General features: G+C 46.9%; 1 protein-coding gene across 6 annotated transcripts in view; it reads right to left on the bottom strand.

Annotated features, from left to right (window-relative positions):
- SLC4A11 (solute carrier family 4 member 11) overlaps positions 1 to 17,379 on the bottom strand; it is a 256,640-nt gene that overhangs the window by 173,914 nt on the left and 65,347 nt on the right. Inside the window, exon 1 of one of the 6 annotated variants that reach the window (XM_089777745.1) lies at positions 7,186 to 7,718. The exons of 2 other annotated variants lie outside the window; for them this stretch is intronic. In XM_089777745.1, coding sequence (XP_089633871.1) covers positions 7,186 to 7,531 — 346 coding nt within the window. In that variant the 5' untranslated portion in view covers positions 7,532 to 7,718. Of the gene's footprint in view, positions 1 to 7,185; positions 7,719 to 17,379 lie in introns of those variants that run through there. 3 more of the 6 variants (XM_089777746.1, XM_089777744.1, XM_014581611.3) reach the window with 3 other exon arrangements.

Genomic DNA, 17,379 nt, shown 5'->3' with positions numbered 1-17,379 from the left:
AGAGTCCTGTGAGCAAGACACTTCTTCTGTGGGAACAAGATGACCAGTATCACCCCCAGTTCCTCACTGCTCCGTGGTCTGGTCCAGAGACTTCCTGGTCCCTTTTCCTCCCTGACCTCAGGGGCAAGGGAAAGGGCACTTTCTTATAATGCCCAGACACTCTTCTCAGTCTTTTACTGCCTCATTTTACACCCCTGCTTTAAACAGACCCAGAGCTAATCTTCTTCCTCTCACCCTGAACCTTCTCTTTGTTAAGATAAGCCTTGCAAGGCGGTTTTTCTAATCTGTTAATCGTGCTCAGGGCTCTTCTCCTAATGGTCCTTGGTTTATCAACATCCTTCTTGAATTGCAGACAAAAGAACTGGTGATCGAGTAGATGGCCCTAAAGCACCATTGTCAAATACAGCCGGAATCTCCCTGCTCAAGAGACACAGACATTAAATAGATTTCCTGATCTCTTCCCCACCCCACCCAAGTTTCTCTGCAAGATTGGACACTAGGATGATATAGGATGTGTGAAAATCTGCAGGATACACCACCTGGCTTCTTTAAAGCCAGCTAGAGCAAGGGGGGAAGGAGGAGTGTTATTTCAATAAAAATCAGATAATATTGGAAGGCAAAGTTGGAACTCTGAGGACACCGACTCCACTCTGTGGCTTTGTCTAGGTTTAAAAGTTTAAAGCACAGATGCAGCAATGCTGCCACGATGGTGCTTTAAACTGAAGGTGTGGCCACCTGTGCGTAAACCACCTTTGTGAGGGCAGTAGCTATCAGCACTGGGAGAAGCCTGTTCATGCTGGCAATTTACAGCTTGGTAACTTGCTGCGGTCTGGGGGAGCGGGTGTGTTTTTTCATACCCTTGAGCCAGAAAGTTACAGTGCTGCAACATGCCAGTGTAAACCTGGCCTTAAACATTTTGCTAATTATTCACCTTGCTGCCGTTGGTGTCTTCTGTAACCATCTGTAATTCGGATCCATTCCTGTGCTTTGACACAGCAGGCCCGGTACTCTCTAATTTACCCCAAGTCACTCTCTGCCACCCTAAGACACCACACCAGATCACTTCTAGACCACAATAGACAAGTTATTTACTGTAAAACAATGTAAAGTACCTTAGAGCGGGATGCCTGCTTGACCGTTTATTTTTGTAATCTGTCCATATGTAAGCAAAGTTCTCCCATGTCCTTTAATGGCTCAGGTCAGCTTTCAATGGTTTTGCTTTTTTTTTTTAAGCCCATTAGCCCTGAAGAGCCAGACTTGCTATGAGAGGGAACTGGATTTCAATCCCTTTTGTGCCCTGTCCACAAAAATGTTTACTTACTTTATATTAGTTACGCCTGCACAAACACAAACCCAGCTGAAGGTAATAGGTTTGCACAGGTGGCACTCGGCTTAATTTGATGACAATGGGGTTGCACTAGCCTTTATCAGCAGAGCAGAGCTTGCAGAACCTCCAGTTACAGATAATGATGAGAAAGGAAGAAAATGCCTACTGCTTGGCTCCCAGAACCCAGGGCGAGGTTACAGGGCTGGAAGCTAGAAAAAGCCATTGTTCTAGCTGTGGATTGAGATACAGAATCACAAAGTGCCATGGCGTCCTTGTTCAGAGGACAGGAGTACTTTAACAATTCCTACAGACAACAATTCTTCTAGAGGTTGAAAATCTGCCCTCTGCTAGATCTTCACCACCCGCTGCAGAAGCTCTCAGCACAAAGCTGTAAAGCATCTGCTTTTCATACACAGGTAATACACTAGAGAGGTAAAATCCTGTTTAATTAGTTAGTTGGTTAAACTTAACATTTAACCAGTTAACTGATTAAATGGGGTGGGGAGGACCACAGGGAGGGGGCCTGGAAACAGACTGCAGGCAGGGAGCTGCTCCCTGGTTAGGGTTAACAGTTACCCAGTAAGCATCACCCATTAAAGGTTATGCATACCAAGTAACCTGTTAAGCAGTTACCCATTCACATCCCTATAGTACAAAGGAACACACAAATGGCTACCCTGGGTCAGACCAATCTAGCCCAGTATCCCGTCTTCGCACCATGGCGAACAACAAATGTAAATTTCTGCAAACCTAAATGCAAATTAGTATTAGTATTAGGGATGTTAAATATCGGTTAACTGAATAGTCGAGTAACCTCATGAATTCTTATCGGTTAGTCAATTACTCTACAGTCCCCGAGGGAGGGGCTGGCCGCCAGTGCACTCTGGCCTCACTCCTGAGGAGCCCCCTGCCACTCCACGCTGCTGCCTCTGTATCAGAGGCAGCAATGCGGTGTGCCAGGTGGGAGCTGGTCCATGAGGGGAGCCTGTTTAAAAACTAGCTCCCCTTGCGACCAGCTGCCTATTGCCCTGTGCGGCTGTCTCTGATAAGGAAGCAGCAGTGCGGGGCGGCACCAGCCCCGGTCTACGGCGGGGTCTGAGCTCCCGGACTTGATGTGAACCAGAACTGAGCCAGGCCGCCTATCCACCCTGCTCCTAGTACACTTTAATTGCAGAGCCACAGAAGGGGCAGGTCCCAGACCCAGCGTGAGCCAGGACAGACGCACAGCTGGACAGCCTGGTAAAAATTTTACTAGCGGGGGAGGGGAGAGGAAATGCATGTAGTCTATAGCATTAACCGATGAGCTTTTGCTTATCGATTAATCAGCTGCACTATTACATCCCTAATTAGTATACTAGACAAAACAACAATACTACCATCTAGCACTTCTCATCCTCAGATCTCAAAAACCTTTTTTAAGAAGGGCAAATATCAAATCCTCTTTTCACAGATGGAAACTGAGGCACTGTGGGGTGAATTTACTACATTATTTCAATGCGACTATTACTACAGATATACAGTATGCATGTACTAACTCACTTCATAGTGTAATTAATGGTAGTTTTATAAATATATTATATATAAATAAAATTAGACAGCAGATAACTTCCTTTTGTGTGATGTCATTTAAAATAGTCAAATGTTATGCCCTGTGAAACAGTCTAGAAGAAGCAGGAATCCACAGAAACTTGTGTTGTATCCATGGGACTCTTAGTAAGCAGAGTGTCATTTAACATGTTCAGAGAGTAACCCCAGAGCACACTACTGGAATTCGCCAGATTTCACAAATATCTTCCAAAGCCCTGGAAGTTAATGTCAGATGCATCTTATCTGAACATTTCAATTTATGAAATGTAGCATAACACTTTTGTCCCATATACAATTATACGTGCTATGTAAACAGGGGAAGGGGGGGGGAGAGACAATCTCATAATTCACTTAGAAGCATATGTACTGTGAGTAATGAGGGTGTGGGGGGACTATTATATAAAAAAAAAATCGCACAACTACATGCTAGCGTCTGATACAGTAATTGACGTGACTCTAGGCTAAACACATAACTTAGGAGCTAGTCTTCCGAAAAAGCATCGTGAGTTTGGTTTATATCACTACAATTTAGAAGTGATTTTAGACAAGTTATCTAGTACTTCCTTTGTGTCCCTCTGTTTGTAAAGCCAGGTTGCCTTAGTAGTTGTGAGCCTTGTTCAGTGTAAAAAACTTGGTTTAATAACTTATGAAAGCCTCGGTTCTCTACTATAATTTTGCTATAAGCCAAGGCTTCATAGAATCATAGACAGTTAGGGATGGAAGAGACCTCAGGAGGTAAGTTAGTCCAAGCCCTGCTAAAAGCAGAACCAATCCCAAGTAAATCAACTCAGCCAACTGCTTTTTCAAGCCAGGACTTAAAAACCTCTAGGAAAGGAGATTCCACCCCCTCCCTACGTAACCCAACCCAGTGCTTCCCCACCCTCCTAGTGAAATAGTTTTTCCTAATATCTAACTTAGACCTCCCCCACTACAGCTTGAGACCATTGCTCCTTGTTCTGAGAACAGCCTCTCTCCAGCCTCTTTGGAACCCCTTTCAGGTAGTTGAAGGCTGCTGTCAAATCCCCCCTCACTCTTCTCCTCTGCAGACTAAATAAGCCCAAATCTCTCAATCTCTCCTCATAAATCATGTGCTCCAGCCCCCTAATCATTTTTGTTGCCCTCCGCTGGACCCTCTCTAATTGTGACCACATCCTTCCTGTAAAACGGGACCTAAAACTGGATGCAGTATTCCAGATGCGGTCTCACCGGTGCCGAATAGAGGGGAATAATAACTTCCCTTGACACTGTCATACATGTCTATCCCTTTAAAGGCCAACATCTCCTGACCCCTCAGCACTACAAAAAGTTCTGCATGTATCTGGAAAGCCAGAAGCAGAGTTCTGGTGTAAAGCTAGTCTTTCTCCCTGTGTTCAGTCACATATCATCAGATGTTCAAGCTGTCACGGACCAACTAACCACTTCTGGACAGCAAACCGGTCTACCTTTGGAAGGAAGGATTTCTGTTCCCGGTAACTGTTACAAAATGGCAGCTTGGCAAAAGCTGCTCAGAGATTTGACATAATATAGCTCTGGCTGGCATGAATTAGTGGAGCGATTGCTAGGGCCTTGTCTCTACTAAAAGTTAACAGAGCCCATCGCGGCTGGTGGTAACAGCAGCGGTTATAGCAGTAGAGCGGGAGTTTCAACGTTTTTCCCTCATGACCCAATTGAGGAAAATTGTTGATGCCCACAACCCCATGTAATTTGACTATAGCGTGGGCTCCAGAGTGGGGCTGAAGAGGAGAGCTTAGGAGGGTAGAAGGAGGCTCTGGCTTTTGCGGAGGGTCAGGGCTGAGGCAGAAGGCGCTTACCTCCAGCGGCTCCCAGGCAGCAGCACAGCAGAGGGGCTAAGGCAGTTTCCTGCCTCTCTTGGCCCTGCAGACCAGGCTGCGCCCCAGACACAGCTGGCAGCAGGTTCCCAGCCAATGGGAGTGCGGAGCTAGTGCTCGGGTCAGGGGCAGTGCATGCAGCCCTGTGAGCGCTCTACCCCACTTAGGAGCCGGGCCTGTTGCTGGCCGCTTAGCGCCCCTACTGGGTCACCTGATCCGGCCCTGCAGCAACCAGACCCAGTGCCTGACATTCCATGATCCAATCCTGGTTCGCGACCATAGTCTAAAGAAAAAAAAAATTGTGTATACACACACACACACGCTTCTCAAGGCGGCGTTAGATGTCCCATTACTTAAAACAGGCATGTCCAAAGTCCGGCCCGCGGGCCAATTGCGGCCCGTGTTCCGGTTTAATACGGCCCTACAGGTAATTTGGCAATATCTATCTTTTATGGCCCCCAACGAATCCATATGTATTGAGATGAATACATTGTAAAATCTCAGTTAATCAGTTGGTCTAAATCAGTTATAAATATCTTTGGACACAACATGTATACTTGGTGTTATGTTCCTGTTCATATTTTTGAACTTAAAAGTTGACAGACAACTTTTATTACCAATAATATGTAATGTACTTTACAATGTTCCTGACATATATTTCAGCTTCCTGGATTTTTTTTTCATCTGGCCTCAGATATGAAAGGCAGAGTGATTTAACACCTGTTTAGATGTCATCCATGTGACGAAATGAAAAGTATGCCGTTTGCAATAAACTTTGCATAAAAGTTAATTTGCATTTAATTTTAATGGTTCAAAGAATGTCAGGCAAAATGGTCGGCCCTCACGCATGTTCACTTCATCAAATCTGGCCCTCTTTGAAAAAAGTTTGGACACCCCTGACTTAAAAGGTCTGAGATCTGTGTGCATGACAGATTCCAACAGCAATCCAGGCGAGAGGGACAAACGCAAAACACACACATGCTCTACAGAATATCCCTAAGTGCAGTTAAAGTAATTTATTCTCATAACATACACACCCTGTGTGTAAGAGTAACACCGTGTTCAGCGCTTTGCTAAAACACATTTCAGATTGCAGATAGAAACCTTCTTTACAAACAGGCACTGCAGCTTTTCCTGTCATCTACAAGGATGAGGATGACAACTTGGAAAAAATCCAAATGCCATCAGATGGAGATTGGTGCCAGAAGCGTGCATGCAAACAACCTCAGCTAGCTGCCTAGGAGCAAAGCTCCAACAAAACGCCCATTTAACTTCGCCTGCCTCCCTCCCCCAACTATTACTACAACTACAAGATTTTTAGCAGAGCTAACAAGTAGAGAAAGAGATGGCTGGGAGAGAAAGCATATTTCTTTGAAAAAACTCATGTGCCTAGCAAGTTAAGCGGATTTTTTAAAAAGACCACCAATGAAGTGGGGGAGAAAAACCCACAAACTCCAGCAAAACAAAAAACAAAAAACCTCCAGGAAATTTGAGCCTGAGTTAGGAGAGCATTATTGCTACTTGTGAACCAAACTAGAAGGAACTTCCTTCATAGAGGAAGAGCTGCAAGTCCAATCCTATTTAATTTGTGATGAAAAGCTCCATTAGAGCAACCAGAGTGCTTTTCAAGGAAGTGCTGGTATCTATTTTTACAAAAAAAAAAGGGGGGGGGGGAACAATTGCACAACATTAAATTTGTCATCCCTTTGGCTGCAAAGAGTTCAAACTCAGCAAGAATCTTGCTTCAAAAGTGCCTTTACAATGATGTGTCCAAAGGGCCTGTTCAAAACTCAAACTTCAGCAGACCTGACTGAGGTTTGCCAATGCACCCCTACCCTCTGACTCTTTGCAATCAAGTTACATCGATGCAGATAGTTCACCACTTTTATTCGGAGTACGCGGTCATACACGCTACCTCCAGCAGCAGACAGGAAATGTTCCCCTTCTCACAACACGCTTACATTTTACTTGGGGAAGAAAAAAAAAACCAACACACCCACCCCGTGCTACCTCCCCATTTGCACGCCCCATCCACGTCTGAGCTGCTCGTGTAGCCCGCGGTCTCCCGAAGGAAGCGGTTGTTTATTTCCACGCGCTAGCTGCCCCGGTTGTGTTTAAACAGCCTCCCCCGCTGTCACACGAGCTCCGTTTTGCAGCCAGGACCTTCTTCTCCCTTGCACCAGCCCCTCGGGCTGCGCGCACAATGATGCAACTCGGTCAAAACTTAGCACATTTGGGTGCCAAGGGGAGGAGGGGGAAGTTGCAAGCTGCGGATGGAAACGAAACACCCCGCCTGCCCTCGCAGCCCGACGCCTGGCAGGAGAGGCGAAGCCCGGCCAGGCGCTCCCCGCACGCCGCTGCCCTGCGGACAAAGCCCCGCGCCTTGCTGCGCGCTGCGCTGGCCACCGCGGGACCCTGCCTGCGCCAGCGCGCCCTGCTCACCGCATGGCTGGAGGTGGAAAACCCGCCGGGCGGCTGCCATGGCTGCTGGCTCGGCTCGGCTCTCACCCCATCTCCACCATCCCGACGCCGTCTGGCTTTGCGGAGCAAGGAGCCGCGGCGCCCGAGCGGAAAGTCCTCGGGCACCAGCTCCTGCGGGCTGAAAGGGGAAGAGCCGAAAAGCCACGGCCCCGCCGCGCCTGGGTCCTAGTGCGCCGCGGCGCGCCCCTGCGGCGAGCCTCGCCAGGTATTGGCAGCCCCACCTTTCCGAACGGGGATGGCACCGACCCGCCCTGCTCAGCTGCCCCGCTCCATAGAGGCGGCCGCGGGGATTGGCGGTGGAGAGCATCCGTGGCTGCAGAAGGGTGGCCAACTCCTTAAAGGAGCACAGTCAACTTGCACCGTTTGAACGGACTCGTTAAAAAACCCGAGCACGGTTCCTGCTAGCCCACCCTGGACTAGCAGCTCCGGGGCTGCCGTCTTTTAAAAAGTCTTCAAGAAAAGAGTTGCTACAGGGATTTTCCCCGCGGCTCAGGGGCTTTTTGGTTAATGAGTCGTCCCCCCCTTTGCTAATTAATAGGGAAATCTCAGAGGGGTACTCTGTTAGTCTGTAACTTAACCAAAAAACCTTAAAAACCAACCACTGGCACGGTCACTTCTTAGAGACTAACACAAATATATAGTATCATGGGCACAACCCACTTCAGATGAGTGGAGCAAGAGGCACTGAGGGGCACAGAAACCCCAACATTTAAAGCAGAAAAAGAGAGGGAGGAGAAAAACAGTCTGTGAATTATAGTTTAAATGAAGCTAACAGAGTGGGCTGTCAGTGTCCCATACTTGGCTTTTAATAGGGAATGGGTGAAAATGACTGCACACACCGTGCAATCAAATACACAAAACAAACCCAAGGAAATAGAAAAATATATTCTGATGAAGTGTGGATTGGAACAACGGTAGCTACTAAACGTTCAGACGGAAGCGTGTTTTATAATGTGACGCTGCCCAGTTCGCTTGAAAAAGCAGGGCACCCAGACACGTCTTCAGTACTTCTCTAGTGTCTCAGGCATGCATGTTGTTTTCTTACTGAACTTGTCTGGCAGTTACCACGCTCTTATGTGTTTGCCATCTGAGCAGTGTTTGATTTGCCTCACCATTGTGTGTTCTCACTAAAAGAAGCTACAGATGAATAACTCTAGGGAGGGCAGAATGTAAAATAATTGGACAGAGAGAGGGGAGTGGCTAAAGGGCTGTCTGTTAAATTTCAGCACAGTGTTAAAAGCAGCTCTATAAAGAAATGGAAGGAAACTCAACACTCCGATTCTAAAATGGCATCAGTTCTGGATTTCAAGACTGGCCAGGGAAAGATGATGTCATCTCTAAAGTATATAGAAGCCAAGTGAGTTTCAGGGTATACATAAAAGCTCAGTCTAACCAGTTTTTGGCGCTGAACCCCAAAATAATATTTTCTAATGTAGCTACAGCAATTACACCACAAAAATCCACAGTTGGCATATCCTAGCACTAAATTGCCACAAAACTCAAATCAGTCACCTAGATCCAGCCAGTTTTGGGGGAAGGTTTTTTTTCCCCTCCATGGAACCCCAGACTTGTACCCAGTGAAACTAGCCACGCACAGATAGTATGAGTCCACCTGAAAGATGAATCTATGAAGAGACAGCCCTCCCTCCCCATTCTGGCTAACAGCCCCACAAAAACCCAGCCTGACACCTGGATCCAGCTATCTTTTGGCTCAGAACCCCCAGTTTGTACTATTCAAAAAGGCAAATGGTGTTAGTCCAACAGAAAGATATAGGCACTGTTGCACCCTGGTAAAAGGTACTGAAGAAAATTTAAAAACAACAAAAAAAACCCACATATCTAGCGCCTAAATCCATTTGGAGTCAACTAGCTTTTGGCTCCGAATGGGAAAGAAGTTCACTTTTCAAACAGACAAGCATAACCACTTCCAGCTCACAAGAAAAATCCAAGCTGTTTGTGTCCAAAGCAAGCCAGGAGCAGAGAATTGGATGTTCTGGTTTTGATCAGATCAGCCTTGGGTTTAACAGTTAACTGATGAATCCATTTAAAACACCCATTTGTGGTTCTACTACAATTTTTCTTACGTTGCATAAATTAACGATGGTTAGTTTAAATGGCTTAAAAACTATCGTTTTAATAATTTCACCTTCTTCTGAAAACATTGGCAGTTTGGATCTGCCTTGTACCCAAACCCGAGTGAAAGTATTCAGAATCGCTCGGGGTTTGAGAAGGTGGTGAGCTCTCAGCAGCTTCGGAGGGGTATTCCGGGCCTTGCAGAAATCAGTTTGTTGGTTGATGGACCAAAATAAAGCCAGCAGACATCAGAGTCATTAAATAGAGATGCGTGTACTTGTATGGTATTCTCATGGAACAAAATCACAGAAGAGAGAAAATATCTTCTACCTCGCCTGGCTTATCTCTCGTATCCAGAGACCAACACAGCTACAAGAACATTGCAAAAGGCTTGTCTTCACTGCCACTTTACTGCGCTGTAATTTTTTCCCTCAGGGGTGTGAAAAAACACTGCCCTGAGGACAAGAAGTTACAGTGCTGTAAAGCACCAGTGTAAACAGGCTCCCAGCACTGTTAGCTACTCCCATGTGGAGGTTGTTTATCTAGAGCAGGGGTGGGAAGTCTGGATCCAGTCCCCGAGGCTCAGGGCTCTCTCCCAGGATTGGGGACCCCGTGCTGGCACGCTAGCCCCACTGCCGCCCCATTGCAGGGCAGGAGCACACAAAATCTGCTAGCCTGGGCCCCCATAGGCTCTGGTGTGTGAGACCATGTCAGTGAGGGTTATGTTCGTTTGTTTTTCTTTTTGCTTCTCACTTGTGTGCAGCCCCCCCAACTGATTTTCCTGTGGGTCAGTGGCCCCCGATCAAAAAAAGGGTTCTCCACCCCAGATCTAGAATGACCACACTGCTGCATTAAAGCTGCACTTAGACAAAACTAAAGATCCAATTAACAGAGTGAAGAGCCAGTTCCGTCCTCAGGCACCATGGAATATTCTTGGAGGGTGAAGAGGACACGTGTGCACTTCAGCGAAAGCAGAATTGGGATCTTTATTATTTAGTAACTCAAACTGTATCTGTGAGAAATGAGCTAGTTCCCTTTTTCCTTTTCACCCCGAATGCTAAAACTTGGTTCACTTCTTGGTTACCTTTGATCACAATTGCTTTAAGTTCACTGCTCTCTGGGCTTCTCTCTCTCCCTTCTAATCAATTCTCAGAGGGGGAGCTGTGTTAGTCTGCAGAAACAACGAGGAGTCCTATGGCACCTTAAAGACAAACAGATTGATTTGGGCATCAGCTTCTAATATGCTTCTAACCAAGCTGAAGTTCTGCAGCTGTTGTCATAACGTCCTCTTGCCATTCTGATTCTCTCACTTTCCTTTTCCAATATTCTCCCGCCAGCCTCCAATTCAAACACTTTGGCTTGCTTACAAGGAGGATGAAGATTTTTAATAACCAGTTTGGTGATGAGGCAGAAGGAGAATCGCAGGGGAAACACAGAGAAAGCCAATGCAGAGTCAAAAATACAGCATGCTCAGTAGGGTTGGGGGGGGGGGGGGGGGGGGGGCTGTAACTGGAAGTGAAGGAAGGGCTAAGGGAGGAGCTTGATGATCTTTTACGTTAAGGCAAAACAGGGAACTTTTGCAGGAGTAAAGAAAAAAGCCATGAAGCCTTCACACCAGAAGATTCCAGGTTTAAATTTTAGTCCATTTGAATACCTTCTTGTGGACACTTAGGCCTTGTCTACACTATGCGGTGGATCAAAGCTGCAGCAATCAATCGACCGACCATCGATTTATCATGTCTGCTTAGATGCAATAAATCAATCTCTGAGCACGCTCCCGTCAAAGCTGGTATTCCACCAGGACAAGAAAAGTAGCCAGCATCGACAGGAGGGCAACCCCTGCCGATTTTACCGCACACAAGATGCCGCAGTAAGTCATCTTCAGCTATGCTATTTGCGTAGCTGAAGTAGATTAACGGCGTCGGTATGTGTAGACAAGACTTTAGTATTGCTTATTTCTGTTTACCTTAAAACCAGCTTGACATAGCTAAACCAAAATAAAAGGGTCTACACAGCCTCTCTGTTTTAACTGAAGTGATTAAAAAAAAAGTCACCTTAATAAATTGGTCTAAGGTCTCTCATCTAAACAAGGTCTGAGCTACAGACAAAAGCGCAGAGGTGCATCCTAGAGGTGAATGCCTGGCTGCGAGGATGGTGTCGCCAGGAGGGCTTCGGCTTCCTTGACCATGGGGTGCTCTTCCAGGAAGGACTGCTTGGCAGAGATGGAGTTCACCTTTCCAGGAGTGGGAAGGCCTTGTTTGGACACAGACTGGCTAACCTTGTGAGGAGGGCTTTAAACTAGGTTCAACGGGGACAGGTGAGCAAAGCCCACAGGTAAGTGCTGAATGTGTGGGACTGGGAGATGGGTTGGAAATGGGGGGGACTACGGCCTATAATGGCAAGGAGAAAGGAGGGTCAGGGCACAACAGGGAGGCAAGATCAAATCAGTATCTTAGATGCCTATATACAAATGCGAGAAGTATGGGTAATAAGCAGGAAGAACTGGAATTGCTAACCAATAAATACAACTATGATATCATTGGTATTACAGAAACCGGGTGGGATGGGACGCATGATTGGAATGTTGGTATTGAAGGGTACGGCTTGCTCAGGAAGGACAGACAGGGAAAAAAGGGAGAAGGGGTTGCCTTGTATATTAAAAATGTACACACTTGGACTGAAGTGGAGATGAACGTAGGAGATAGCTGTGTAGAGAGTCTCTGGGTTAAGCTAAAAGGGGTAAAAAACGAGGGTGATGTCATGCTAGGAGTCTACTACAGGCCACCTAGCCAGGTGGAAGAGGTGGATGAGGCCTTTTTTAAACAATTAACAAAACTATCCAAAGCCCAAGATTTGGTGGTGATGGGGGACTTCAACTATCCAGACATATGTTGGGAAACTAACACAGCGGGGCACAGGCTATCCAATAAGTTTCTGGACTGCATTGGAGACAACTTTCTGTTTCAGAAGGTTGAAAAAGCTACCAGAGGAGAAGCTGTTCTGGATTTGGTTTTAACAAATAGGGAGGAACTAGTTGAGAACTTGAAAGTGGAAGACAGTATAGGGGACAGTGATCACGAAATAATAGAGTTCATGATCTTAAGGAAAGGTAGAAGGGAGACCAGCACAATTGAGGTTATGGATTTCAGGAAGGCAGATTTTGATAAGCTCAGATAACTTGTAGGTAAGGTCCCATGGGAAGCAAGACTGAAGGGAAAAACAACTGAGGAGAGTTGGAAGTATTTCAAAGGGACGTTGTTAAGGGCCCAAAAGCAAACAATTCCGCTGTGTAGGAAAGATAGAAAATATGGCAAAAGACCAGCTTGGCTTAACAAGGAGATCTTGCATGATCTCAAAATAAAAAAGGAGTCCTATAAAAAATGGAAACTAGGACAAATAACAAAGGATGAATATAGGCAAGCAACACAGGAATGCAGGGGCAAGATTAGAAAGGCAAAGGCACAAAATGAGATCAAACTAGCTACAGGCATAAAGGGAAACAAGAAGACCTTTTATAAATACATTAAAAGCAAGAGGAAGACCAAGGACAGGGTAGGCCCACTGCTCAGTGAGGAGGGAGAAGGAGTAACAGGAAACTTGGAAATGGGGGAGATGCTCAATGACTTCTTTGTTTCGGTCTTCACCGAGAAGTCTGGAGGTGTGCCTAACGTAGTGAATACAAGCAGAGAGAGGGTAAGTTTAGAAGATAGGATACACAAAGAACAAGTTAAAAATCACTTAGGAAAGTTAGATGTCAGCAAGTCACCAGGTCCTGATGAAATGCATCCCAGGATACTCAAGGAGCTGATAGAGGAGGTATCTGAGCCTTTAGCTATGATCTTTGAAAAATCATGGAAGACAGGGGAGATTCCAGAAGACTGGAAAAGGGCAAATATTGTGCCCATCTATAAAAAGGGGAATAAGAACAACCCAGGAAACTACAGACCGGTCAGTTTAACGTCTGTCCCAGGGAAGATAATGGAGCAGGTAATTAAGGAAATCATATGCAAACACTTGGAAGGTAATAAAGTGAGAGGGAATAGCCAGCATGGGTTTGTGAAGAACAAGTCATGCCAAACTAATCTGATAGCTTTCTTTGATAGGATAACGAGCCTTGTGGATAAGGGAGAAGCGGTGGATGTCATATACCTAGACTTCAGTAAGGCATTTGATACGGTCTCACATGATATTCTTATTGATAAACTAGACAAATATAACTTAGATAGGGTCACGATAAGCTGGGTGCATAATTGGCTGGATAACCGTAGTCAGAGAGTTGTTGTTAACGGTGCTAAATCCTGCTGGAAAGGGATAACAAGTGGAATTCCGCAAGGGTCTGTTTTAGGACCCATACTGTTCAATATCTTCATCAAGGATGTAGATATTGGGATAGAGAGTACGCTTATTAAGTTTGCAGATGATACCAAACTGGGTGGGGTTGCAACTTCTTTGGAGGATAGGGACATAATTCAAAATGACCTTAGCAAGTTAGAGAAATGGTCAGAGGTAAACAGGATGAAGTTTAATAAAGAGAAATGCAAAGAGCTCCACTTAGGAAGGAACAATCAGTTCCATACATACAAGATGGGAAGCGACTGTCTAGGAAGGAGCATGGCGGAAAGGGATCTAGGGGTCATAGTGGACCACAAGTTGAATATGAGTCAACAGTATGATGCTGTTGCAAAAAAAGCAAATATGATTCTAGGTTGTATCAACAGGTGTGTTGTAAGCAAAACTCGTGAAGTCATTCTGCCGCTCTACTCTGCACTAGTTAGGCCTCAGCTGGAGTACTGTGTCCAGTTCTGGGCACCACATTTCAAGAACGATGTGGAGAAATTGGAAAGGGTACAGAGAAGAGCGACAAGAATGATTAAAGGTCTAGAGAACATGACCTATGAAGCCAGGCTTCATGAACTGTGCTTGTTTAGTTTGGAAAAAAGAAGATTAAGGGGGGACATGATAGCGGTTTTCAAATATCTAAAAGGGTGTCACAAGGAGGAAGGAGAAAATTTGTTCCTTTTGGTTTCTGAGGACAGGACAAGGAGTAATGGGCTTAAAGTGCAGCAAGGGAGGTTTAGACTGGACATTAGGAAAAAATTCCTAACTGTCAGGGTGGTCAAATATTGGAATCAATTGCCAAGAGAGGTGGTGGAATCTCCCTCTCTGGAGATATTTAAGAACAGGTTAGATAGACATCTGTCAGGGATGGTGTAGACGGAGCTTGGTCCTGCCTTGAGGGCGGGGGGCTGGACTCGATGACCTCTCGAGGTCCCTTCCAGTCCTATGATTCTATGAATGCTCAACAGATGGACATGGTGGGGACAAAGCTGAGGCCTAACTAGTGGGGCATTGCTAGTGGTAGGAGATATAATCAGAAGCTGGGAAGAACGCAGGGCAGAAAGAAAAGGATGATGGGAGGGAGAGACGGGAAAGTGCTTGTCAACTTCTGGAAGAAAATTCCCACCTCCCAAGATGCTCCTGGATAGCCAGTCAAGAGGGCGAGAGAGAAAGCAGCTTGAAGAATGCATCAGAAGGGAGTGAGACTCTTAAGAGCGGCAGGGAGTCGCATCAGAGATAGATTGCGACTGGTTCCTCAATACGGAGAGGATTCACTTCTGGGGGTGGATGTCTGCACTGCCCCTTACTTCCTTCTAGAGATATTCTGCTCCTGAGCAGCAGAGTCAGAGGTAAACAAAGAAAAAAGCCGTGGGGGTGGGGGCGGGGGGAGAGCCATAGATGAGAAAGAGTGGGGGAGGGGGGAGAGTGGAGCTGGGGATGTGGAGGACTGTGGCCCCTTCTTTGAGTTAGTCAATTCCAGGCAGAGAGCAGCAAAGAAGTCAGAGGTGTTAACGGACTGAAGGACACAAGAGCTGAGTGATCCAATGAGGAGAGGGCAAAACTGTAGGAAAAACGCCACCAGAAAGAGCCAACTCAGCAATTGTGGGAGCTAGAGCATTCACCAAGCTGGGGAATGGGGGAATAGACCCAGAGTTATATGAAGAGAGCAAGACGGCTCGAGCGAGAGGTTGTAGAGACAGGACCTCAACATAATAAGTTCACCCGGAATGGGGCGGGGTGTTGTAAGGAGGGCTGACTCCACCCTCAGAAATTATGAAAAATCAAAGTTGCATGTGTAGAAGGTCGAAATGTGTCTGGCTCCTTCTGGAGAATGACTTCCTTTGAAAAACAGTCCCAAACCATTCTCTTTACTAACCACATGTTCTGGGCAGTAATATGCTGCTGCTAATTCGCCAGGGTTCTCCCATAAAATCCCCCCCCACCGGCTTGCCGGCTATTGCTGGAAATATTTATCCTTCTTCCTGAAGTCTAGAGGGACTAAATAATGATAGTGGTACATCATGTTCAGCCTCTATGCCTGAGTATTGGAATGGAGGGATTTTTAAATAATACTTTCAGTCTGGTCCATTCCCAGAGACTGAAGACCCACTCTTCTTGTGTATTTCTGTGAGCCCGGGATGTCATCTCAGTCACGGTGAATTTAGTCATTCCAGTGCGGGAGAGCACACTCATGAGAGACAGGGAAACCAGCCCAGCTCCTGGCTTTAACTAGGGATCCAGTGAGATCCCATTATCCCCTTCAGCGGAGCCTGATTCAACCTCACCCAAAGCATGACTTACAGCTGTGGTCACCAACCGGTAGATCGCGATCTACCAGTAGATCTCGGAGGCTCTAAGAGTAGCTCTTGAGCCCTCTCTGAACTGCGTGCCTGTGCGGTACATTTACATTAGATTTCCTCATTTGAGGAGCAGCTACTCACTGAGCAACAGCACAGGTGAGTAGCTGCGAGGAATGGTGGGATTTTTTTTAAAGTAGCAGTATAAGGATTGGGGATAGCAAGTGATGGAGAGGAGGAGAGAGAGAGGGTGGGGCTTCAAGGAAGGGGTGGGGCGGTAGATCTTGGCTTGGTCTGTCATTTAAAAAGTGATCTTGGGTGTAAAAAGGTTGGAGACCACTGACTTACAGCAAGCACACTCCTTACCAGAGAATGTTGTGAAGACCAGGATTTTAACAGGATTTAAGAAAGAACTAGAGACATTCATGGAGGTTAGGTCCATCAATGGCTACTAGGCAGGATGGGTAGGAATAGTGTCCCTGGCCTCTGTTTGTCAGAGGTTGGGAGTGGGTGACAGCAGAGGGATCACGAGATGATTTCCTGTTCTGTTCACTCCCTCTGGGGCATCTGGCACTGGCCACTGTCATCAGACAGGAGATTGGGCTAGATGGACCTTTGGTCAGACCCAGTACGGCCGTTCTTATGTTACTAGCCCATTAGCCCGTCATAAGACGGGATTTTCAGGTCTCTCCTTCACGTCTGTCTTCTCTCCTGAGCCTCCGGTATCTCGCTCCGTCTCTTTCTCTCCTCCTCCTCCTGTCTCCCCTTCTCTCTCAGCTCTCCTCCTGCCTCTCTCTGTCTCTCTTTCTCTTCTCCTCCCCCTCCTGCTTCTCCCTCGGGGGACCGCGGAGCCCAAATGGCCGTTTGGGCACTGCACTTCCCATGCTACATGGGGGCTGTGGAGCCCCAAAGGTCGCTTGTGCCACTTGCTCCCACGCGGCAGCCTGGCTGAGTAGGGCAGAAGTCAGCCGAGCGCCACGGCTGGAGGCGAAGGGGGGCGGGGCGGTGACATTCATGGCCAGGGGGCAGGGCCTGGAGCCGCTGTCACGCCGCACATCACCGCCCTGCCCCCCTTCGCCTCCCGCCGTGGCGCTCGGCTGACTCTGTGCCACTCAGCCGGGTCGCCGCAGGGAGCAAGCGGCCGTTTGGGCCCCGCACTCCCCATGCAGCACGGGCCGCCCAGAGGGAACAGCCAGCATTTCAGCAACAGCCCCCCAGAGGGAACAGCCAGCATTTCAGCAACAGCGCCCCCCAGAGGGAACAGCCAGCATTTCAGCCAACAGCGCCCCCCAGAGGGAACAGCCAGCATTTCAGCAACAGCGCCCCCCAGAGGGAACAGCCAGCATTTCAGCGTTACAGACTCTCAGACACTGGGCCACTATATATATATATATATATATATATATATATATATATATGACTAGCCAATTAGCCCGTCATAAGACGG

The sequence above is a fragment of the Pelodiscus sinensis genome, chromosome 4 (assembly GCF_052426305.1).
Source record: "Pelodiscus sinensis isolate ZL-2025 chromosome 4, ASM5242630v1, whole genome shotgun sequence".
Classification (NCBI taxonomy): Eukaryota; Metazoa; Chordata; order Testudines; family Trionychidae; genus Pelodiscus; species Pelodiscus sinensis.
This window is presented reverse-complemented; position numbering and strand designations above follow the sequence as displayed.